The sequence below is a fragment of the Suncus etruscus genome, chromosome 1 (genome assembly GCF_024139225.1).
Source record: "Suncus etruscus isolate mSunEtr1 chromosome 1, mSunEtr1.pri.cur, whole genome shotgun sequence".
NCBI classification, from domain to species: domain Eukaryota; kingdom Metazoa; phylum Chordata; class Mammalia; order Eulipotyphla; family Soricidae; genus Suncus; species Suncus etruscus.
Window position 1 is genome coordinate 120,852,735 of NC_064848.1, and position 26,909 is coordinate 120,879,643.

The following is a 26,909-nucleotide window of genomic DNA, read 5'->3' on the forward strand; positions in this document are numbered from 1 at the left end:
ATGGCTCCTGGCAGGCTCAGGGGACCATATGGGATGCCGGGATTCGAACCACTGTTCTGCATGGAAGGCAAACGCCTTACCTCCATGCTATCTCTCCAGCCCCTCCTGTACGTTTTTGGTGGCTGTGCACTGAACATCAAACAGCACACACTTTGCTAAGGGCACTGGGATCATAAGTATCAGTGCCAATGGGATTAGGGGCACCTGGCACTATTCAGTCGCTACTCCTGGCTCTGTGCCCAGGAGTCATCTGAGTGTGTGGTGCCAGATCTAACTGAGCAGGCTGTGTGCAAGGCAAGTCTCTAATCTAGCCTGACATACCCTTGATCTGCCTATTCAACAGAAGAATAATAGGTCACACCCTGATACTCAGTCACACTGAGATATTCAGAACTTGATCCTGGCTCTGCACTCAGACCACTTTTTGTGCTGCTTTTGGGACCATGTTGGGGATTAAATGTGTGTCTGCTACAAGGCCGTGCACATCTTCTAGTCAATGAATCCCACCAAAACACGTAGTAGAAACCACACTAAAAGCATGGCAATGGGGAAACAATGCAGTACTACACTATGCATATAGAATGAAGATGGCAGCTCTGATGAACCAAAAAGTACCAGCCACCTAGTTAGCCCCTCATTTAAGGAATTTAGAGTAGAAATATGGAGGATGTTTACAGAACTCAAAGAAGCATAGGAAAAGCTGAAAAGATCACAGAGACAGAAAACTGCAAACTGAAATAACAGAACTGAAAAACTCAGTAGATGAAATGAAAACCTCAATTAAAAGCCTCTCCAACTGAGTCATAGCAGCTGAGGACAGAATTGTGAGCTGGAAGATGAGATGCAGAACAACTCCATATAGCAGAAGAAATGGGAAAAGAACCTTAAAGCACATGATCAAAAAATGAAAAAGTACTCTAAGAATGTGAACAGATAAAAATAGAAGTCTGTTGTTTCAACAGAAACAACTTAAGAATCATTGGAGTCCCAGAGACTCAGGAAGAAAATCTCCAGGAAGAATCAGCAGTCAGGACATCATTGCAGAGAAATTCTCAGAGCTAAAGACTGCACACAACCAAATCCTGCATGTCTAAAGAGTATCAGCTAAAAGAGACCCAAAGAAAAGCACCCCAAGACACATCCTAGTCACAATGACGAATCCCACAGATAGAAATAGAGCACTGAAAGTAGCAAAATCAAAAAGGGAAATTACATTCAAAGGAGCATTCTGAAGATTTAATACAGACCTGTGACAAGAAACTTTCCAGGACAGAAGGCAGTGGTAGGATATAGTGACAAAACTCAACAAAACAAATGCTTTACCTAGAATACTGCACCCAGCCAGACTCATTTTCAGGTTTGAAAGGAAGTATACATACAGTAGCTCAGAAACTTTTACAGACTCAAAAACAGCCTTAAAATAACCCCACCCCCCCAAATAAAAGATTAACTGAAAGGTCTACTTTAAGGACAAGAGCAGGTCAGAAGAACACACCAAACTCTAACACAAAGATGTCTCTAAATCCCAATGACAATTATCTCTTGAATTTCAATAAAAATAAACAAGATTCATAAACCACTAGCAAAAGCTCACAAAGAGAGTGAGAAAGAGAAACTTAATAAACCCGATTAGAAATAAAAAGGAGGAGATCAGACTACAGATAATACAGAGTTCCAAAGGATAATCAGAGACTACTTTGAGAAACTCGTATTATATGAAATATGAGAACCTGAAAGAAACGGGAAAAAAACGAGTGGTAAAATGCAGTTAGAGAAATAACTACACTAAGAACTAACCAGGGACAATATCAATGAGGAAAAGTAGAATGCCTGTCTCAAAATACAGGCATGGGGTGGGGAGGAGGGTGGATGGGGGGTATTGGTGGTGGAAATGTTGCTCTGGTGACAGGGGGTGTTCTTTGTAATGATTGAAACCCAACTACAAATATATTTGTAATCATGGTGCTTAGAATATATTATAAAGATGTAAATAACCAGAACAATGACCAAAAAAAACATGTCCACAATTAGAAGATTTGTACAAATTCCTAATCTAGGTATATGCATAAAAGTACCTTATTTATAAATTCATGAGATTATAACAATGTGCCTGCTAACTTTTACCACAGATAACTTTTATGATGAACATCATTCTTAAATTGCCTGAGCTGGACTAAAAAAATATCTGTCAGTCATAAAATAGGAAATTTGATAAAATCCTAAAAAAATAAAGTGATGAAACCTCTATTTCCAAAAGCTATATAAAGAATATATTAGTGGAAAAATTATTCCAGTGGTCTCTTGGGAATTTATTTGTATTTCATCTATATCATACTGTATTATACCAGAGAAGTCATTATAACTTGTAAATTTTGGAAAAAATAAAACATTTATAAACATGCTTAAAATTATAATTATAAACTTTGAAAGCTTATAATTTTTTAATCATTGCCATTTGTAAACACTGCAGAATGGCCCAATAGGTTTTTCAAGTTGGTTAGATATTTTTAAATAACAGTTTATTTTATTATATATTTACATGCATATGTTTATATTTCTATATATACATATGCATATTGCCCATATATCCTTATAACATTTCTATTTTAGCAATTATATTGAGGGTGATTAGTAAAATCACAAACTGTGTCCTATAAATCAAACAAAGGCAAAGTGTTTCTTATATGATAAGAAGTTAGCATATATACTATTTCAACAAATTTGGAGGAAAGTTCTTTTTATTTTTCATTTATTTAGTCACCTTGAATTAGAGTCATTTATGACTGGGTTTCAGTCATACCAATCTCTTCACCAATATTAACTTCTTTCTACCCATTTCTGTCCCACCTACAGCCTGCCTTTATGACAATATTTTTTAAATAATAGATTTTTGGCACTATGGATTACAATATTGTTATTGATGTGGTATCATGCATTACAGTTTACCACCATTCAGCCCCTTTTCCTCCTGGCAGAAAATTCATGGCATAAAGCAAAAAATGCTTCAATAACAGAGTTCATTTGCTTCTTGGTATAAATGCTACATAATGAGTAGCCTACTTAGATATGAACTGTAAAACAGACACTGAGTAGTTGAAGTATAGCTACAGGATTTTTTTTTTACTACTGGTATTTTTTTTTAATATATATTTAGATTATATCTCAAAGAGCTTATATTTTAGTAAAGAAATGCCAAGTAAAATAGGGCTAGAGAAATAGTACAGGGAGTAAGGGCACTTGGTGTTTATATTTTTTAATTTTTTTAAATTTATTTTATTTTAGCCACACCGTGGCATTGCTCAGGAGTTACTCCTGGCTTCTAAACTCAGGAATTACCCCTGGAGGTACCATTTGGAATGCTGAGATCCAAACTGGGTTGACTACATGCAAAGCAAATGTACTAGTACTAGTACCATTGTACTAGTATTGCTCTGGCCCCAAGGCATTTGTCCTGTATGTAGATAATTCTGGTTCTATCTCTGGCACCACATATGGTTCACTAAGTACGTACCAGGTGTCACACCTGAGAACAGAACCAGGAGTAAGTCCTGAGTTCAGTTGGGTGTGGCCAAGACCAAACAAAAGAGAAATATATAAAATGTTGAAATGTGGTGAACTGTAAGGGATAAAAGTAAATCAGAAAAGTGGGATGGTCATATTGAATGAAGAACCATTAGTGGGGTAACATCCATGAGCAAGGCCTTACCAAAGAGATTTGAGTAAGTTCTAATGTGATTTGATGAAAAAACTGAAGTTAAAAATATGTGTTTCCTAAGTTAACCCCCAAAGTATAATGAACTTATAAATTAGCTGAATTGTTCTATCTCTACAGAATTCTTTAAGAAATTCTGAATAGAAAGATTTAAAGAGGGGAAGATTAGATTAGGAGGTCTAGATTTATATCTTTCCTTGCCAATGTCTACTGTGTATACTAGCCTATTACAGGAGAATATAAAACTCCAGGCTTCAGATTAATATGCTATGTTCTTGTGTTATTAAGGGAGGAGGGCCAAAAAGATAGTTTGAGGCTAGTATGCATACTTTGGCACTGCATAATCTCCTAGGTAAGCACCATTGAGAATGACCCCTAACACAATGTACCAGTTGAAGTTACTCAAAAACAAAATCAAGCAAACAACAACAAAACAAACAATGGTGGAGTAAAAGGGGGCTGGAGTGATAGTAGAGCAGGTAGGTTGTTTTTACATACAACCAACCCAGGTTCACATCTCCAATTCCCATATGATACCCAGGAGTACCCCAGAATTAATTTCTGAGTTTAGAGCCAGAAATAACTACTAAGCATTATCAAGCTGGCCCCAAAACAAAAAAGGGGGTTGATGGAAGGATTTAAGGAAGTATTACATCATTGTTGTTATTATTTATAGTCCTTTAACTTATTTCATTTTAGACTGGACAGAAACTTATCTAGTTAGATAAATATAAATAAATATTTTGCACATGAAAAGCCCTGGACTAGCCTCTGTGGCCGGCTCAGAAGTTTTTATGATATGGCTTGCATACACACTCTGCCTTCATCGAAGGAATTCACTGGACAGAATCAGGGATCACTCTTGTTGTTAAGATCAAGTCATCAAAAATTTTCACTTGATTCTGCTCACAAAATATTTTTATTTTGTTCCCATCACTTTGGCCTCATCTTTATCTTCAGTGGTACTTTAAGCAGTTTTTACCTGTGTAAAGATTTTCCACCAATGGACCTGCTAAACATAGGAAGTGTCATGCTCATCAGACTCACAGGGTAATTCATTTGAGAGGTGCAAGGTGTTAATAAACACTGTCAGGAAAATAGCTTTTCACACTGGTGCTGTGACTCCATTTCATACTCATTTTATGGTTTCTCTCTTAATTACCCAAGATGCTTTCTTAACATCATTTGGGTTTATTAGTTTTCTCCAGAGCCAATCTCAAGTGTAATGATTTTAATTAGCACTTGTTTCACTTTATCCTTCAGAATATTTTGCCAAAACCTGGCACCTTGCAGTATTAGAACATGGCAAGCTGCAAAATTACTGGGGAGGCATGTCATCCAGGAGACATATTCTTCTGGTGACGGGTTCTCCTTACAAAGAAATCTTATTTTAGTCTAAAAGGCTTGCAAAATTTAGATAGAAGGTTATAGGGATGGTGACAACTATAAAGCAGAAAATTAAAGTTTTAATTTATAAACGTGTTACATTTCAGAAGTTCTTTTGAAAGTCATACGACATTAAGTGTAGTCTTATCCCTCCTACTATTTCTACCAATTTTGCCTGTTCTTTGCTCTCCTCAAAGAAAGCACCTTTATTTCCTTTTTATTAGATGAGGTAATGGAAGGGTTGAAATGAAAAAATGTGATCATCTCTGCAGAGACCACCCCCCTCAGCTGTCAAACACCCCAGGTATGGGAGTTCTGTGCTCACATCTCCAAGGAGATTTGGAGCCAGGCCACACACTCCCTTCCCTGTACTTTCCAGATGTGCCTGGCAGCCACAGCCACACTCACTACCTTGAGCTTTCTGCCATGTCTATGCAAGCAGCCAACACCATAGATTCTCATAAGTCTCAAAAGAGAAGCCCAAGTAGTAGGAAAAATTTACAGACATTGATCCTGTAGCAGAATGCATAGGGTTCTGCTAAGAACCCCCTAAGAACCACCACTGTAGTCATAAAGCTCATTTGCCTCGCACTACAAATCCTCAAATTTGAGAACTGTGGCCACTTGTGTAGATGTGTGACACCCATACATCCATAATTTGAATTCTGATCTCCCAGTAGTAGTTTACAAAACATGAAGTAAAACATTCCTCCTACCAAGGGGTAGGCTTCAGGGTGGTAAACTGATGGCCAGTTTGGAAGGAATGTTATGTTTGTGGTGGAATACTGAATGCCAGAAATAACTGTATTATGAACAACTCTATAAGCCATATATTCTAAAATAAACAAATTTAATTAAAAATAAATTAATTGACCAAAAGAAAAAACAAAGACAAAGGGTAGTTTTATAAAATTAAATTTAAGGTAAATGTAAATAAACTAATTTAAAAAGTTAAAAATGCACCCTATGTACCTGAGAGACAGCCCTGAGCTGGAAAACAACTTGGCATTAGGGATGCCCAGGTTCTGTCAGGAAGCCCCTAGGCATTGAGCCAAGAGCTCCTGAGTATCACAGGATGTGTTTCTGCACCACTCCAATAAAAATTATATAACATGCTAGTAGTATCATCAATTTCATAAAAAAAGTAAATCAACGGAAAAAGAGAAAATCTTGAGAAAGCCTTTAAAATAAGCTAGTGTGATTTACCTATTAGCAGAACACATGAGCAAAGAAAATCTGGATTCTACTCTCTTCCGTATAGATCATCGTATTAAATGTAACACATAGTGGGGTATGGAGAAATAGTAAGGAGTTTGCTTTACATGTGATTGATCTGCATTCAAATCCCCAGAACCCAATTTGGTCTGCCAGGAGTAAGACTTGAGGTCAGACAGAGACAGCCTAAAAACATTTTTTGGGGGGGCCACACCTGGTACCGCTTAGGGGTTACTCCTGGCTATGAGCTCAGAAGTTGCTCCTGGTTTGGGGGACCATATGGGATGCCGGGGGATCAAACCGCAGTCTGTCCTAGGCTTGCGTTGGCAAGGCAGACAACTTACCTCTAGCGCCACCATGCCAGCCCCCTAGTAGCATTTTTTTAAAAAGCTATAAATACTAGCTATATATTGGAAATTATATTTACAGGACAATGATAAATACAGGTGGTAATATCCAGGTTATACTATGTAGAAAAAGAACTCAGTGAAAGAATGGGAGAAATAAAATCTTTACTTACAAATGCCAAGATTCCAGAAAGAAAAACACTCAAAACTACTCAATGAGTAGAGGGTAGTTCAAACAGTACATTTTATAAGATAATGTAATGATGGTTCTTGATCATTATTTTAATACCCTATTATGAACTATAACACCACCACCAAGGACAAGAAAAGAAATTATTTGTGCTTAAAACACGGTTGGGCTGGGTAGTTCTTTATGTGCAGCAAGCACAATGATCACACACAACCTCAGACATCCCACAGCCCCAAACCCCATAAAGATGTCTAGGTTCTAATCCCTAATCACTAATTGCAGAAACCCACAGACACTTTATCTTATATGCCAAACGAGACTATGCATATTTGATTAAGAATCTTGAGGCAAAAGAGATAATATATGAGTTAAAACAATTGTTTTGAGTATAGCCAATCACAGCTTAATATATGGTACCACATATTGACCAGGACTGATCCCTGAGAACAGAGCAAAGAGCAATCCCTGAGTATGGCCACATCCCAGTTTGAGGTATAAAACTTTAAAGTCTTTTCTCACTTTTCTTCTAACTCATCTTCACAAATACTCCTTTTCACATGTACTAAATAAAGCTTAATGACTAAAAAACAAAACTAAATCTTAAACAAGGACCACCATGAAACATAATTTGATCTTACACCAGAGTTTGGGCTTCCGGATTTTAAATCTATGATGAATCCCTTAAATAAATGCTGTCATTTTAGTTCTATTAATTTTTCTCAATTAAAATAATAAATGGTAAAGAAAAAGAATAATTATATTTAAATAAACAATATTATGCAGCTGCTACAACTGTCATCTTACTACAGGTTGGTAAATGATCATGTGGTATAGTGATTTTCAATTGCTAATCGGAAGATCAGAGCTGGTCAGCCCATGAATAAAGAAAGGGTGAATACTACTTGTCTGTCACCTTGATTATAAATGCTAGTTTCTGGACCACTATGCAGACAGGTGCTTGTCTTCAGATGTAAAAACAGTGAAGAAGACTGATCTAGTCAAACAAAAACTTAACTTATGTGAATGATATTCTAAACATTAAAAACAAAGTAAGCCTCTTTGGAACACTTATGAGAAAACACCAACATTGACATCACCAAAAAAGCTACTATTGCTGGCAGCCATTTAAAACATAGGTTCTTCTAAATGCTTTCCTGTGAACCTCCAATTCTCAACCACACTCTTCTCCATCAATTCCCAGTTTTGGTTTAAACTTTTGTGAGGAAAGGAAATTAAAAGATCTCCTAGTAAAAGTAAATGTACCAGAAGATATTAATTAGGATTTCCCCAACAAAGGGTAAGAACTTAATCCATTGAGAAGTGAAAGCAAATCTCCAGAGGGAACAGGAAATACTTGGGAAAGATCAAGTATAAAAGCTTATAAAAGTAAAAGAATAGCTTTCCCACCTAAAGAGAATCCTAACTTCACTGTGAGAATGGACCTTTGCTGTAGGGATTTAGCAGGGGAGTTAGTCTGACCATTTGACACTGATATATCAGCCAGATTTTTTTTTTCTTTCTAATATATCTGCAGGGTGAAGAACTAGTCCTTCTGGTATTCACCAATGGCCTGAAGCCATTTTGCATAGTCTGCTAAGACATTTAAAGATGAACTGGCCAATGCTATAACCATGGCCACATGTTGCAACGAAATCTTTGAAATGTGACTTGGCAGAAAAGCACAATTTTTACAATCTTCAAATAAGTTTTAAAGTTAGAGAATTAAAAGTTCATTATTTTATAGATGAATTTTGAGTTGAAATTATAGTCCAGATATATAGTTAAATAAAATATGATTATTTATCTGCACTTTATTTTGTTTGTTATTTAGTCATATCTGACTGTACTCTGAGCTTGCTCTTCGCTTTCCACTCAGGAATCTTTCCTGGTATGCTTTGAGGGACCATGTGATGTACCCGGATTAAAAGCCAGGTTAGTCACATGCAAGGCAAGCATGTGACTACTATACTAACTCCCCGGCTTTCATCTTCCCAATTTTAAAGAATTACTGGAAAAAGTAAAATTATGTCCATATCTTACACTATACTTTGCCTCATGAACTTAGAGCAGAGACTATGGCATTTATCTACTTTGTACATGGCAGTGAAGGAACTTCACAGAAGTGTCATTTCTCCTTCAGAAATTAGATTCCATAAGATATTACCCAACTCTAAACCATGTGAGAATCTAGAGCACTCATAAAAGCTTGAAAGCACGTGGGCAGACCACTTCCTCTCAGTAAATGACTAACTGACAAATCTGTCCTGGACAAGTGTGAAAGTAAGGGGAATATTTCTGTTTCCACACTTTCCAATTCCAAAAAGTCTGGCATTGATTACATGTTCAGTTCTTCAAGGACTGTGGGGGGGGGGGATTCTCCTCAGTGCCAGGACTACAAAGCAAACCTTTCACAGAAAAACAGTGACTGTTGATGACCTTAGTCTTATGGATCTAAGCACATGCCCCACCCCTTCTCACTGCTATTAGAACATTCTGAAAGAGAAAATGAGAAGAAAAAAAAATCATGCTTGAAGATAATATTAGAAGCAGAAATGTTTACATGCACTTTTTCAATGGAAAATTCACTTCAAATTTTTATGAAAACCAATAGTGAGAATTATTGTCAGAGCAAAATTCTGAAAATAACGAAGAAAAGCAAGGTAATAATTCTAAGTTTGCCAATATACCCTAAGAACGCTAATTAGTTTATAAAGCTGCTTTCAATGGTTTAAATACACATATACATGTATATATAAACACACATATAACATTCCATTTTTATTCTAATTTGGAAGACTAAGAAGTAAATAAGACTTCTAGTGGGCTCAGGAAACTATGTGGGATTCCTGGAATTGAAAGCAGGTCAGCAGTACAAGAATGGGATTCAGCAAGGTGGAGACCTGTTGCAGAGATAAGCGTGGCTACTCAGCTCTGTGGCTCACATGTCTTCTAGTTGAGGAACCCTAGAACTAGATGTAAAAAAAAAAAACAAAAAACAAAAAACACCACACTGTTGGGCCCGGAGAGATAGCACAGCAGCGTTTGCCTTGCAAGCAGCCGATCCAGGACCAAAGGTGGTTGGTTCAAATCCCGGTGTCCCATATGGTCTCCCGTGCCTGCCAGGAGCTATTTCTGAGCAGACAGCCAGGAGTAATCCCTGAGCACCGCTGGGTGTGGCCCAAAAACCAAAAAACAAACAAACAAACAAACAAAAAAACTGTGAAGGTGAGAGTGGGGAAAAATACAAAACTCCACCAAGCTTAGAAAATAAAGATGGTAGCTCTGAAGACCCGAAAAGTACCACCCACTTATAGAGACTCTTCAATAAGGACATTAGAGAAGAAATGTGGAAGATGTTTAAAGAACTCAAAAAAAAAAAAGCATGGAATGAAATAAATGAACCACAACCAAGACTCAGGAAAACATGAAAACAGCAACGTCAAAAACATCAAAATAAAGTAACAGAACTGAAAAACTTGTTATGTGAAATTAAAATTTCACTGGACGGCCTCACCAGCAGATTAAAAGCTGCTGAGGACAGAATCAGTGAGATGAAAGATAAACTGCAATAAAACCTCCATACAACAGAAGAGGTTGGAAAAGAATCTTAAAATAAATTATCAGGGGCCGGAGAGATAGCATGGAGGTAAGGTGTTTGCCTTTCATGCAGAAGGTCCGTGGTTCAAATCCCGGCGTCCCATATGGTCCCCCGTGCCTGCCAGGAGCGATTTCTGAGCACAGAGCCAGGAGTAACCCCTGAGCACTGCCGGGTGTGACCCAAAAACCAAAAAAAAAATAAATAAATAAATAAATAAATTATCAAAAGATGGAAAACATCCTCAAAGAAAGTGAACAGATGGCAATAGAACTATGGGATAAGCTCAATAGAAACAACAAAAATCATCCAAGTCCAAGAAATCCAGGAAAATAACCCCAATAAAAAAAATCAACAGTCAAAAGACATAATTGCTGAGAAGTTTCCAGAGCTGAAGAGTGCATGCAACCATATCCTGGATGCCTGAAGAGTACAAGCTAAAAAGCACCTCAATGTTCCAGTCAAAATGATGAAAACTTCAGATAGGAATAGAAAACTAAAAGCATCAAGACAAAAAAGGGAAACTACATACAAAGAAGCATCCTTAAGATTTATAGCAGATTTATCACAAGCAGTGGTAGGATATTGTGATAAAACTCAAAGAAATTAATATTCCATCAAGAATATTTCACTCAGCCAGGCTTGAAGGAAGGATACACAGCTTTAAGAATAAACGACACCTCAAAATATTTGAAAGACATTGATATCACACTTGAAACCATAAGGTACACAGAAGAAAATGTAGGCACAAGATTCCATGATGTTAAGACCAAAAGTATCTTCAAGAAGGAAATATCACTGTCCAACCTTGTAGAAGCAAAGATAGATAAACTGAGAAGCTTCTGCACTTCAAAGAAAACAGTGAATAGGATACAAAGGCTACCCATGGAGTGAAAGAAACTATTCACCCAAAACCATCCGATATAGGGTAAGTAACTAGATACATAATGTATTGGCCGAACTTAGCAAGAAAAAACATCTAACCCCATCAAAAATTAGGACAAGAAATAAACAGACATTTCCTCAAAGAACAGAATGAATGTCAGAATGTCAAAAGGCATATGAAAAATGCTCCATTTCACAAATCATCAGGTAAATTTAAATCAAAACAACAATGAGATACCATCACACATCACAGAGACTGGTACACATCACAAAGAACAAGATCAACCAGTGCTGGTGCAGCTGTGGGTAGAAAGGAGCTCTCATTCACTGCTGATGGGAATGCCATCTAATCTAGTCTTTCTGGAAAATAATATGAATATTCCTCAAAAAACTGGAAATTGAGTTTCCACTGATCCAGAAATACCACTCTAGAAATATACCCTATGAACACAAAAATACAATGCAAAACTGCCCTTTGCATTCCTATGTTCTTTGCAACACTATTTACAATAGCCAGAATCTGGAAACAACCTAAGTAGTATCTGACAAAAGATTCTTAGCTAAAGATATTGCGGTATATATATATATATATATATATATATATATATATATATATATATATATATATATATATATATATAATGTGTGTATATATATCACACACAATGGAATACTATGCAGACATTTGGAAAAATAAAGTCATAAAGTCTGCTTATACATGATGTACACATTGACTATTATGCTGAGTGAAATGAGTCAGAGGGAGTGGGATAGGCATAGGCTAATCTCACTTATCTTTGGGATATAAAAAAATGTAAAAGACAGTGTGGGGATGATATCCAGAGACAGTAGAGATGAGGATCAGGAGGACCAGTCCATGGTAGGAAACTTGCCACAAGTATGGTGAGTGCAATTAGAGTGTCCCATATGACAATGATAGTTGGAACAGGTCACTCTGGAACATTCATGGCATTCCTTCATCATCATTAGTGTAAACTATAATGCCAAAAAGAAAAGACAGAGTGAGAGAGAGAAAGAGAGAAAGAGAGAGAAGCCAAATGTCTGTCCCAGAGAGGGGATAAGAGGCCTTAGAAGGAAATGGGGGGCATTAATTGCCTGGAAATGCAATTGTGAAGAGTGGTGAAAATTTTGTGACTAAAACCTAACTATGAACTATACTATAACCATGCAGCTAAAATAAAAATAAAAAAATCAAATTGAAAAAGAGGAGGTCCAGGCCCAGAGAGATAGCACAGCGGCGTTTGCCTTGCAAGCTACTGACCCAGGACCAAAGGTGGTTGGTTTGAATTCCGGTGTCCCATATGGTCCCCCGTGCCTGCCAGGAGCTATTTCTGAGCAGACTGCCAGGAGTAATCCCTGAGCACCACCGGGTGTGGCCCAAAACCAAAAAAAAAAAAGAAAAAGAAAAAGAGGGGGTCCAGAGCTATAGCACAGCAGTAAGGCATTTGTCTTACATGGGGCCAACACAGGACAGACCCTGGTTCTAATTCCAGCATCCCATATGGTCCTCCGAGACTGCCAGGAGTGACTTCTGAGCACAGAGCCAGTAGTAATCCCTGAGCACTGTGGGTGTGACCCCAAACAAAACAAAATTGAAAAAGAGAACAGAAAATGAAAAAGAAGACCAGAGTGATAGCACAGCAGTAGGGCTTTTGCCTTGCATATGGCGGACTCAGGACGAACCTGGGCTGGATTCCCTGCATCCCATATGGTCCCCTGAGCCAGGAGTGATTTCTTAGAGCATAGCCAGTAGTAACCCCTGAGCATCACTGGGTGTGGCTCAAAAACAAAAACAAAAAAGAAAAGAAAAGAGGAAACACTTAAAAACATATCTCTTGACATTCCCAACATTACAGCAGACAGCAGACAGGCATCTGAGAGGACTCATTCTTCATATGTGTGAATTTAGACAATATATAAGGGCATGCAGAAGGGAGAGCAATGAAACTTATTCCATACAAAGTTCATTTCTATCATTAAAATCCGCTAAAATGTGCATGAGCACAGCACATCCCAGACAATTATTTAGCCAGTGAAGTGTCATGTTACTTTATGTTTTTCCATTTTTCAACATTGCCCAGAGATCAAACAAAGGAATTCTAGCAGATGCCTGTATTCTATCCTGAAATATGTTTTTTATATTAGATTTGCCCAATCAGTTGACTTCCCATGGGAATAAATTTTTTTCCTTTTTTTTAAAGAGGAAATACCAGTTATTTATAGCAAGTGAAGGAAATAATGAATGTCTGCAAGAGGCACAGAGTAACATACCACCCAGTAAACAGTTCTATAAACAGTCATTTTTAACAACAGTCGCATGAGATGTTCAGGTCATCTGTTTCTCTAAGCTAGGTCATGTCATCTCAGAAAACTTTACATCTCAGGAATCATGGGCACTGCAGCTCAATTTATGGCTGTATTTAGGATCTTATGCACAACAATTCTACCACAAGATCTTAGAACTGGGCCTTGTCAAATGCAACTTTACAGGTTGCTCTTACCCATGAACTTAAAAAGTGATTTAAAGGATCTTTTTTTTTTTTTTTTTTTTTTTAAAGATCCCTGGCTTCCCATATGATCTGCCACTCCGGGAGTAATTCCTGAGCACAAAGTCAGGAATAATCCCTGAGTAACTCCATGATTAAATGTGGCCCAGAACCCCTAAATAAATAAATACATACATACATAATAAAAATACAGTTCATGATTTAAGACTGGCTATTTCAATAGGTATTTCTGGGATATGTTTTTATCATAGTTATGAGGGAAGTGAAGGCAGGCTATGTATGACACAATAAGAAATACTACTACTTTGCCATTATTTTAATAGCTGAATCTCTTTAACCTTTTTCACTTAGAAATACTTATTCCTTAGGGAGTTTTTTTCAGTTACTAATATAGATCTAAATTACACACAGAGAAGGAAAAGTATAGAAAGACATATAACATGTGGTTGCATATTTATACACTCATATATATAGTAGAAAAACCCTCTGCTCCGAGAGTTAATACAGTGGGTAAGGCAATTGCTTTACACACAGTTGACCAGGTTCAACCACCAGCACCTCATATGGTTCCCAAGCCCTGCTGGGGTGATTCCTAAATACACAGCCAAGAGTAATCCCTACACATATCTGCGAGTAGCCCAATCTAAGAAAGAAAAAAAGAAAACAATCTTCATTAAAGACTAAGTATTGCTCATAACAGTTCTTAGCACAGTCTGTAACAATTTTCTATAAGCATTGTTTCTACCAAAAATAAAAGATTTCTTTTCATCAACTCTGTTTTCTCTCTTCTATAATGGTCATAATGAATATAGTTATAGCTTCTCTGTATGGATTAACTGCCCTAATACAATCAACCTTTCCAAAATTAAAAAATACTTGTTTATTGTGGGGTATAAGTATGGTGTATATATATATACATATATATATACATACACACACACACGCACACACACACACACATATAAAAATATATATATATATATATAACATAAACCTTACTCCAACCATACTTAAAATGTGACTGTCAAGGATGCTGGTTGTGGGGGTTGAGAAGGAACCTGGGGACTCTGGTGGTGGGAAGCTGACATGGTTGAATTGGTGCTGGAACAATATATATGTAAAACTGAACTCTGAATGACTTTGTAAATCATGGTGACTAATAAAATATATTTTAAAAATTACTTGTTTATTATTACATGCCTCATATCATTCTTCAACATGTGCAACTGAAACTTTTCAACTCTGACAATTTAAAAAATACTTCAGTTTTAAAAACATAATGGGAAAATCTTATCTCTCCAATCCAAGTCACTTACCAGGCATAATAATATTAGAAAAACCTAACTTTCGTGTTATGGAAACTCCATGAGAAAACACTGACGAATATTCTCTTCTGATTTGTTCAATGTCGCCATGTAATAATTGTAGGGAAACTGCTAAACCTAAAATAAATGCAAGATTTAAAGTTAGAAAATATAGACATGCAAATAACATAGAAAGTATAGTGCTTCAACAAACCCACATCTGAAATCACTGTTTAAAATTAAGTGCTACATGAAGACAAAACCATTAGAATATACAATAATAATTCTTAAATAATACTTTTCACTTTGATAAATTAAATTTCCCAACCTATAAGATGGTTCATGGCAACTGTAAAATTTTTGAGTGGGATACTAATATGTAGAAATCTGATTTCTATCCAAGACCATCTTTCCCATCTTTCAAATGGAAATATACAAACACTAATATACAATACTATACAAACAAATATACAACATTAATTCCTTATGTTAATAATGGTGAAATAGGTCTAGAAGTTAGTCATCTTAAATTAGGAGTTCTAACTTCTTTTTACTTGTTAAATATCATAAAGGTAAAACTAAATCTTAATATTTAAAACAATTTAAGGATATTAAGGACACTCACAGAGATACTAATAAATTAAGGTGATATCAAGAAATACAAGTAATACAAAAATAACTAATGCAACAAATATGATATAAGGAAAACTAATATTAATAGTCTTAGTTTTATATAGGTATAATACTTTCCATTATTTCTATTGAGATATAAATTTAAGCAGTATGCAGGCCATTTTGAAAAAGGGGTGTTTAGTGAATACATAAAATAGAAAAATTCTATATTCTTTTTTTTTTTTTTTTTTGGTTTTTGGGTACACCCGACAGCGCTCAGGAGTCACTCCTGGCTCCACACTCAGAAAATCACCCCTAGCAGGCACGGGGGACCATATGGGATGCTAGGATTAGAACTACCATCCTTCTGCATGCAAGGCAAATGCCTTACCTCCAAGCTATCTCTCCGGCCCCCAGAAAAATTCTATATTCTAATACTTTTAAAACATAACTTTAGTGACATTAGTACAGTGGAATAAAGATATGAATAAAACATTTTTATATTTTTTTCCACCTCTCTTGCAAGAACTTCAGAAAGAAAATTAATGCTTGTAAGCGCATTAATTCTCTCAGGCTTTTAATTTTTTCTTACTTCTCATGTTTATACTTAATAATAAGAAGCAAAGTCCCTTACCTACATTATTGTTAGTTAAGTGTAATATGAAAACAAAGCAAAACAGAAAGTCCTTCAGAAGCCAGGAATGTGACTCAAGTAGCAGAGAACATCCCTTTCCTGTATAAAGATCTGATTTTGAGTCATAGCTCTATATGCCACACTCCCATTGTGCTTGAAACTTCAGGTATGGTTCTGGTCATCTTCAAGCACAACCGGGCCCAAATAATGCCAGGACTGAGCCTGTCAAGTGTGCCTGACTCCCACAACAATTATAAAGCAATTTAAGACTCAATTATCATTAATTGGAATTCAAGTTTTACATGAATTTGGGTAGTAGAAAAAAGAAGATAGGTCTGTACACTTCATATCCTCTATCTATATATCACTGCTTATCAATCTCTGTTACTCAATAGCGTTTATATAATGTACAAGTTATCACTCTCCATTCATAATTTATACTACTCCAATCCTAAACCCCAAAATGACAAATCATGCTGAAATGAACTAGAAATTAAAATGTGTTTGCCACACCTTGTGATTAGGGTTCTCCCATTATTCTTCTGCAATAATATGAATAAGTAACAAGAAAGGAAATGTGAGCTGGTCCGTTTAATTCCTTTTCATTAGAGTGGTTAAACATTAGGAAAATGTTTTAAAAAAAAACAGTAACAAAAAATGAGGCACAAAGAGATTTCTGTTCAAATCTGACTAGATGATGAACACTAAAGACATAGTGATATCAAAACAGGGCAGGACAGGATTGAGTCATTGTGTCCTCATGCTTTTTGGTGTATGGCTCTAATCGAATCGCTTGTATTAGACTTGTATTAGAGAATTAAATCTGTCAGGCATGTACGAACCTGAATTAAATTCTGCATCCCATTTTCATCTAATGATTCCTAAGCTGCTTCCTGAGCTGCTTACCTCACCCAGTGGAGTGTGGATACTGAAGATTAGAATAGGGGACTATTTGTCCTTTGCCACATGGAAAAATGTAGGAAAGGGTAAATCTAGATAATTTGATGACAACAAGAGTAAGTACACATTTGAAAAACTTCCATGTGGCACTACTGGTTACTTTTAAAGCCCAAAGCCAGGAGAATGAAGACAAACGAACATGTGTTCTAATCCATCTGTCCCAGTAGCTATTTCTTCCTGAGTCACACTCTCCCACTACCCCGCAACATTCTACTGGCATCTCTATTTTCCTCCTACATCTGTCCTTTTGCCTTTAAAACACTCAACCACCCACCATCATCAAAAGCTGATATTTGTAAAATGCTATTGTATACCAGACATGATATATAGTGCAGTCCCTTCTGCTAAGGTTATTAGTCAAATCCTGGAGTATTACAAGCAATGCCTCCAACTAGAAAACCAGAGGGATTTAATAAATTGATGTCCTGGGATTTTTCTGCAAGTGATAATCTGAATCTCAGCAAAAGTTGTTATTAGAGAGACACTAGTCACATTATAGGGCATGTGTAAGGAATTAAAGACAAGAAAAAATAGGAGTCATTATCATCATAAAGATGTCCATAGGAAGAAAATGTAACCAGGATTTTAGCATTTCTATACAGAACCATAATTCACTTAACCACCAGTGATTTATTTTGGGGTGTCACACACTGTAGCTCTCATGGGTTACTTTTGGCTCTGTGCTCAGAAATAACTTCAGGCAGGCTTGGGGGTCCGTATGGGATGTTGGGACCGAACACAGGTGGGATCTTGTGCAAGGGAAACCCTACGCACTTTGCTATCAATCCAGGCCCCGTCAGTGAGTTTTTTTTAAAAACCATAAACAAAGTACTTTCTTTTCTTTTTTTTTTTTTCTTTTTTCTTTTTGGTTTTTGGGCCACACTCAGTGACACTCAGGAGTTACTCCTGGCTATGCACTCAGAAATTGCCCCTGGCTGTGGGGACCATACAGGATGCCGGAGGATTGAACCACAGTCCTCGGTTAGGTTAGCGCACTCAAGGCAGATACCTGTGCCACTGCTCCGGCTCCACAAAATACTTTCTTTTTTTTTTTTTTTTTGGTGGTTTTTGGGTCACACCCGGCAGTGCTCAGGGGTTATTTCTGGCTCCAGGCTCAGAAATTGCTCCTGGCAGGCACAGGGGACCATATGGGGCGCCGGGATTCGAATCGATGACCTCCTGTATGAAAGGCAAACGCCTTACCTCCACGCTATCTCTCCGGCCTCCACAAAATACTTTCTTAAAGATAATTCAATGACATAAGGAAACCTTTCACTGAGACAATGTAAAAGGTGGAAAATGCAAGATCAGAAATAGGTAAAAATGCATTTGAAGGAAATACACAGATGAAAAGTAAATATAAAAAATATACATTGTCTCTAGACAATGTGATGAGAGTACATAAAAGAAGAAAGTGGCATTTAGGAGAAATTTTTGAGACAGGACATAGGTAGCAAATAAGGAAGGAACAGAGAAAGTGTTGGGAAAGAGACAACAGAGTAGAGAAGAAAGGGGAAGGAAAATGTGTTTGAGAGTTCAATGTATACTAATAGTTGCTTAAAAGACATGGCCGTTTTTGATCTGAAGGCTTAAAGAGAGAGCCTAAAGCACTAGTTATCAAGTTTTAATTTTTCTAACCAATTTAAAACAATTTGTAGGAGAATGGAAAATATTACCATTTTGAAATGACCCAAATTCCTACAATAAAGTAGTCACTGGAAGTCACAAATTGAAGACATAATCTGGACTAAACATTTGACCATAGTGTACTTGGTTGTCCCCAAGTTACCAACTCAATTTTTATTAAAGAAAAATAACAACAAAATCCATTGAGCGACAAAAGAGAAAGTTCATTTGTGATCTAATCTGAGTCCATATGCAATAAACAGCTACTACAATACTATTTATTGTTCAATCAGAGAAAAAACTGATCTGAAGAAATAATGAATTGTATATGGATGGATCTGGAGAGCAAAGTAAAATTATAGATGGAGAATGACAGATAAAGAATGCCATCTTTCAGATGTGAGATATAAATAACAGAGCATAGGGCCAGAGAGATAGCATGGACATAGGGCATTTGCCTAGCATTCAGAAGGACCCTGGTTGGAATCCCGGCATCCCATAAGGTCCCCTGAGCCTGCCAGGAGCAATTTCTGAGTGTAGATCTAGGAGTAACCCCTGAGCGCAGCTGGGTGTGACCCCCCCCAAAAAAAAGAAACAGAGTTTGGGAATAACAAATGGCTAAAGGTAATATAGCCTGAGAAATGATCTACAGAACTGATCATACTAAGGTAGGAGTGTTCACTCTGGTGGAAGGCCTGGTGTTGGAACATTGTATATAAGAAATCCTATCATTGGAGGAAGAGATACTATGAAGGCATCTGCCTTGCATGTGGTCAATAAAAGGTTAAACCCCCAGAACTATTTATGGTCTTTTAGTTTCTCCAAACATGATCTCTGAGCACAGAGCCAAGAGTAGGTCTTGAGTAGGTCTTAATCACATCATATGTGATACACAACACAAAAACAAATAAAAAAAATCCCTATCACTAAAAGTATTGTAAATCTCTCTATATTGTACATATATTCATTACTGCATTTTAGTAATAATTTAGGAAATATTAATATTTACATATCATCTACTTAGGTTAAATTATAAAACAGATATTTATATTTCCTATTACATAGTGCTCACTTAAAAACAGAACAATTAAAATTAAAAAATAAATCTAGAACTGTTATTTTAGCACAGTTTCATTAATTTATGTATGAATATATTAACTGATGGTGATTGCTTGTTATCTATATGCAAGTTGAGAACAATCTTTTCTCATTTTAAAATAAAACTAGAGTGTAGAAATGCTTTACAAAGAAAATAAGTATTATAAACCATGCTGCCTAAATTAAAAAAATGAAGATACTAATTATTCTCCTTTAGGTGAATGTCAAATATTCACCCACTCTATTTACTCAAAGATTAGTCCCTTTCAAGAACATTCATTTATGATACAGGGTATAATCACAGAACAGTGTTCATTTCAACTGTCCTTGCCTTAAAGCCTATCTCTGGGACAGCCTGTCTTTTTCTTTCTTTCTTTTCCTTTTTTCTTCCTCCCTCCCTCTCTTTCTTTTCTTCCTCCCTCCCTCCCCCCTTTCCTTCCTTCCTTCCTTCCTTCCTTCCTTCCTTCCTTCCTTCCTTCCTTCCTTCCTTCCTTCCTCCCTCCTCCCTCCCTCCCTCTCTCCCTCCCTCCCTCCTTCCTTCCTTCCTTCCTTCCTTCCTTCCTTCCTTCCTTCCTTCCTTCCTTCCTTCCTTCCTTCCTTCCTTCCTTCCTCCTCCCTCCTTCCCTCCTCCCTTCCTCCCTCTCTCCCTCCCTCTCTCCCTCCCTCCTTCCTTCCTTCCTTCCTTCCTTCCTTCCTTCCTTCCTTCCTTCCTTCCTTCCTTCCTTCCTTCCTTCCTTCCTCCCTCCTCCCTCCTTCCCTCCTCCCTTCCTCCCTCTCTCCCTCCCTCTCTCCCTCCCTCCTTCCTTCCTTCCTTCCTTCCTTCCTTCCTTCCTTCCTTCCTTCCTTCCTTCCTTCCTTCCTTCCTTCCTTCCTTCCTTCCTTCCTTCCTTCCTTCCTTCTTTCCTTTAATATCTGTACACTCTAACATTCTTCTGTTTGCTTTAGGCCTGCCTGGCATTAACTTCCAAATTGAGAAGTTAAAAAGTGTGATATAAAGATGCACACACAAACACACACACACTTACACCTTACACTCATACACACACTTATGATTCTTGTTCCATAGAAAAAGAAAAATCTCAGGGTGGGAATGGTAAAAAAAAAAAAAGAAAAAGAAAAATCTCATTGGGGGGGAGAAAAAGAAAAACTTCATAATCAACACAAATTTGAATAGAATGAAGGCTAATTGGGTTAAGAACATGATAGAATATTAAAAAAATTATGTCTTTTGAGGGAATTTAAAACTTTATTAAAGATTAGATTTATAATGACTATAAAGCTGAAAAAATCAGGCTAAATTTTTAATTCATAAAATATATTAATAATGCTTTACATTGCTTTTGTTTATGGCATTTGTTGGAAAGCAAAAATGGTATGTTAAAAATTAAATATCTTTATTAGAAAAATAATTAAACTAAACTTTATTTTCTCTTGCTTTCTTAGCCATATTTTATTATTTAAACATTTATTTTAAATATTTTATTTTTTTATTATTTTAAATAATATATTTAATAAATATGATTACAAACTGATTGCAGTTGGGTTTCAGTCATAAAAGAACAGCCCCCTTCACCAGTGCAACATTCCCATTACCAATGCCCCCATCTCCCTCCTTTCCCAACCACTGCCTATATTCAAGACAGGCATTCTACTTCTCTTACTCATTAACATTGTCATGATAGCTATTAGTGTAGTCCTCTCTCTAACTGCCCTCTTTGTGGTGAGCTTCACATCATGAACCAGTCCTTGTAGCCCTCATCTCTATTATCTCTGGGCATTATTACAATAATGTCTTTTTTTTTCTTAAAACCTATAGATGAGTGAGCCTATTTGTGCTTATCTCTCTCTTGACTTATTTCACTCAGTGTAACAGTTTCTATGTACATTCACGTATAGGAAAATTTCATGACTTCATCTCTCCTGACAGCTGCATAATATTCCATTGTGTATATGTACCACAGTTTCTATAGCCATTCATCTGTTAAAGGGCATCTTGGTGGTTTACAGAGTCTGGAGATTGTAAAAAGTGTTGCAATGAATATAGGTATGAGGAAGGGGTTTTTATATTGTGCTTTTATATGATTTTTACTTTATAGGATATATGGGAGCTCAATTTGCAGTTTTTTTGAATCTCTATATTGTTTTCCATAACAACTGGAACAGACAACATTCTAATAAGCAGTGAATGAGAGTGTCTTTCCACATCCCAACTTCACTGATTGTTCTTGTTCCTTGTGATGTGTGCCAGTCTCTGTGGCGTGAGATGGTACCTCATTGTTGTTTCTATTTGCATCTTCCTGATGATTAGTGATGTGAAGTATCCTTTCATGTGCCTTTTGTATTTGTCATATTTTATGATACTTAGGGCTTACTTCTGAATCTGGAATATGAGAAACTCAAGGCTGGGATTGGAGAACTACATATGGTGCCAGGGAGTGAAATGGAGTTGGCCCCATGCAAGACACATACCATACGCATTGTACATCTCTCTATCCCAAACTGAACTTTTAAATATTGTTATTCAACCCAGATTTTTAAGATACAATTATATCTTTAAATGCATTAGATCATGAATAATTTTAAACAAATCTATTTTATTAATTAATTTGTAATCTATAACAAAATATTTTTCATAATTAAGCATAGGTTACAAGAGAGTAGTCCAGGAAAAAAAGAGTTGGCATCTATTAAACTAAATATGGCTGATTATTTGATAGCTGTAATTTTATAAAAAATTAATGCTAACACACTCTACCAGACAGTTCCTTTTAAATTCATAAAATTCTGCACTTTTCCATAAAAATTGCAAGCACAGCAAGATTTATAAGTAGCAAGCAAAATTAATTTTAGACTAGATCAGGCATTACCAGCAATCAACTAAATACCATGTGAATATTTAGCAATTAAAAAATAAAAAATAGGGACAAATACATTTGATAAATATGTTACAACTAAGTATGCAGCATCTTTATGTAGTATATTATACAGAATGACCATCAATGTCAACTTTACTGTAGCTAGTTTTCACATCTGAAATGACGATACTTGGGATACTAGATGCAATGGAAATGCTCAAAAGTATTAATTGTCATTACAGCAGCTATTATTATTTATTTTTAATCATATCATAGTTTTTGTTCTTAGTCTTCCATTACATGAATATTAATCAAACACCTACTTAAAACTGTTCAATTTACCTTGGTGTCATACACAAAGAAAATATTTCTTTTAACATAGATTCCAATTTACCACTAGATTAGTCAAGATCTATAAATTTCCTAAATGTTTGTATAATTAAATCATATTGAGGTTTATTTTTACTTTTTGAAGTATTTCGGGTTATACTAGGCAGTGCTCAAGGGTAATGCTTGGTAGTACTCAATGACAACTGAACTGAGTCAAGTTAAATGCAAGAGTGTGCTCCATAAATTTTACTTGATGACATAAATCCTATGAAGGTCTTAGAGGCAAATTGACTATCAAGACTAATACTGAACTCAATATTTGATAAAGATGTAATAATTAGAAGTAGATATTGTACATAGACAAACATGTAAAGAAGATGGAAATCTTAATGGCAAATGTATTCTATTTGTGTCTATATATTAATAAAAAATCTAAATTTCATAAAAAAATCAAAAAGTCCTTCAAGGATATTTGTGATATAATTTAGTGATTAGAAAGGTGATTCAAGTTCCTTGTTTCATTTCTTTGAATTGTAATGATATTTCTCTGTAGATGTGTCTTCTTCATTTCTAAACTTAGGTTAGAGTGGGTGGGACATAGGAAATGGTGTAAAAATCTCTCAACAATTTCAGTAACATACCTTTCAAATTCCCATGATAATATATTTTAAACTATTATTTTCAGTCAATGTCTATGTAGATCTACTATGACAATTTCTCATATTTTGTAGACCTAACTTCTTGCATTCTGTTCCTTTTGGGTCAAATGGTTTTTTAGTTGTGCTCAGGGCTTACTCCTGCTTCTGTGATCAAGGATCACTCCATAAGGTTGTGGGTGAACCATATGTGGTACCAAAAATAGGAGAAGGTTTTGGTCATATACAAGGCAAGTGCCCTAATTACTACATGACCTGGCCACTTGAGCATGATCGGAAAACACCTCTGAGTACAGAATGTGGTGTATCCCCTGAACATTGCAGAATGTGATCCCTAAAACCAAAATAATGAATGAATGAATAAAAAATTGAGAATAAATATAGAATTATTTGTAATATAAAGTTAATAAGTTCCAAAAGTTTTTACATGATTTTTAATTTTATTAAGTTATTTTTCTTAAGTTACAGTAAGGTATTTATTTTTCTGACTTCAATAACTGCTTCTGAGACAATTTCTTTGAGGATTATCATTGTTTTCTCTCTAGTGCTTATCCCTTGCCCTGGTTCTTTATGCTGTTATTATTTTGGGGTCACACCCAAAGGTGCTCAGGGATTACTCTTGGTGGGCTAAGCTTCCATATGGGAAGCTGGGGGGTAGAATCGAAGTCTGTCTCATGCAAGGCAAAAGTCCTACCAGCAATACTGTTTCTCTTCATTCTGGTTTATATGATTAACAAGATTATCTAGATATAACTAATTTTATTTATCTTACTCATAAATTTTTGTTTCTTTTACCTGAGAACTCAAATTTTCTACTAACACCCTGCAAATGCTTACTTCCCAGTACTTTTCAAATATATATTTGTTTTCACATTTACTTTATTTGATCCTAATAAAATTATTACTATAAACACACCTATCTTTTTCATAGAATACTTTCTATATCTCAAGTGTTTATTCTGGTTTTCCATTGCATTTTCCTTTTGTATTTTGAATAGCATTTTAAATACGTTTTTATTTTACTCAGTTTCTTTCCAACTGTGATCATCTGGCATTTAAGCAGTTCACTGATTCTTTTTAATGACTTTAAAATAATTTTTGAAGTTCTATTTAGTTATTTCTAATCACTAGAATTTAAATACAACAAGAGAATAAGGATTTGTATATATAAAGAATGGGAGATATATGGAAACCTAACCAATATTATTTTCATGCAAACATTTGAAAACTCTTGTTCATTTGTGGGGAGGAGGTGGATGGTCCATACTTGGCTGTGCATAAGTCTGATTCCTGGCTCTGTGCTCAGAGATCTCCCCTTATTGTGCTTGGGTCCAAATGCAGTGCTGAGAATTGAACTTGGGTCAGCTACATGCAAGACAAGTAACTTTATACTATGTTTCTGTCTCTCCTTTTTCATTTTTAAAGACACTTTCTTTTTCACACTGAACCTATTATTCTACCTCTAATTTATCCTTTTCCCTGATAGTTTATTATCTAGAATTTGAGGCCATGGTTCCTGCTTGTTGAAACTGCCTATTCTGCTTCATTGCTAATGATTTCATGATTACTGTTATATTTATCATCTCAATGTGATTCATCTTCAGTGGGTGTTCCTTTCTTCACATAAGTCTCATAAATTGTGGATATAAAAGTAATAATATAGAATGGTCATATATATACTTCAGGCTAATTGACCAGCACCAATTTTTCTTTTACTTTTATTCATTTTCTAAATAATATTTTATTTAAACACCATGACTACAAACATGTTTGTAGTTGGATTTTGTCATAAAAAAAAGTACACCCCTCCTTCACCAGTGCTACAATCCCACCACCAATGCCTCCCATCTCCCTCCTCCTCAACCACTAGCACCAATTTTTCTTTTTAAAACCAGTTATTGTTTTTCCTGACTACAGATTTTTCTAAACTACTGAGTTAATTTAAATTCAGACCAATAGCATAAGCCTCAAGACTTAATATCTCAGGGGAGAATCTAGACAAGCATCACATTTAGAAACAATCAATAACTCTTGTAGGACTGGGATTAGAAGAGTCATTTCAAAATGCCACTTATACATATCTAAGCCAGGTTTCAGTTTTTCAGGGAGACTTACTATTTAAGCCCCAAACTATCAGGGCTATAATCATGACCCCACTTTCCTGTGAGAGTACCTACTTGAATATTTACCCTCCTAACTTTTGAGCTCTCTTGCTAATCCGGTAGCATTTCTCTTTTCTTTGAAAGTTCATTTCTCTATTTCATCTCACATCATGGCTGTAATTTATCAACATTTTCAATGTATTTGAAGCACAAGAGAACAAAGATTATAACTAACATGAATGATTAAAGTTAGTCTACTTTGTTTCAGAAAGCCAACTCATTTTAAATACTTGAAATCCCTATGTTTTCTAAAAAAACATAAGCAGTCCATGAGGAAATATAAAAGTGCCCTCGGTGTATAATTAAATTGTAAATGAGTAAATTAATTAACCAAGCAAAATTAGTGATTAAGAACTATCAGTCTTAACACTTATTTCATAAGTTTGGGGGTCACAGCCAGCTGTGCTGGGATGCTCCTGGCATTGTCAGAGATTAAACTAGCTGCCTTTGTGCAAATTATGAGCTTAGCTAGTTGAGTCATCTCACTGACCCTCTCAACAAATTTTAATTTAAAAACTGTCCTTTGCTCCAAAAGATTATAACATATAAAAATCACAATATTAATTAAAAGACTGACCTAAGAAATATAATAATTTAAAGTACTTAATACTGCAAACTTAGCTTTTGTTTTAATTATACTGAGTTACTTCTGATATAAGAACAAATGATAGTATACTAAAATGCATGTTCTAAAAATATATATGCTAATAGCATTTGGATAGATGTTAAGGATAAGAAAAATGTTTTCATAAGAGAGATATCTAAAGGTCATATTACAAGGCAGAAAAATCATAAATTCCTAAAATGATCTATG

At 35.8% G+C, this 26,909-nt stretch overlaps 1 protein-coding gene across 1 annotated transcript in view; it reads right to left on the reverse strand.

Annotated features, from left to right (window-relative positions):
* The window catches only part of DOCK4 (dedicator of cytokinesis 4), a 530,301-nt gene that overhangs the window by 198,883 nt on the left and 304,509 nt on the right, over positions 1–26,909 (reverse strand). Inside the window, exon 13 of the mRNA XM_049782931.1 lies at positions 15,175–15,300. Within this exon, the coding sequence (XP_049638888.1) occupies positions 15,175–15,300 (126 nt within the window). The remainder of the gene's footprint in view (positions 1–15,174; positions 15,301–26,909) is intronic.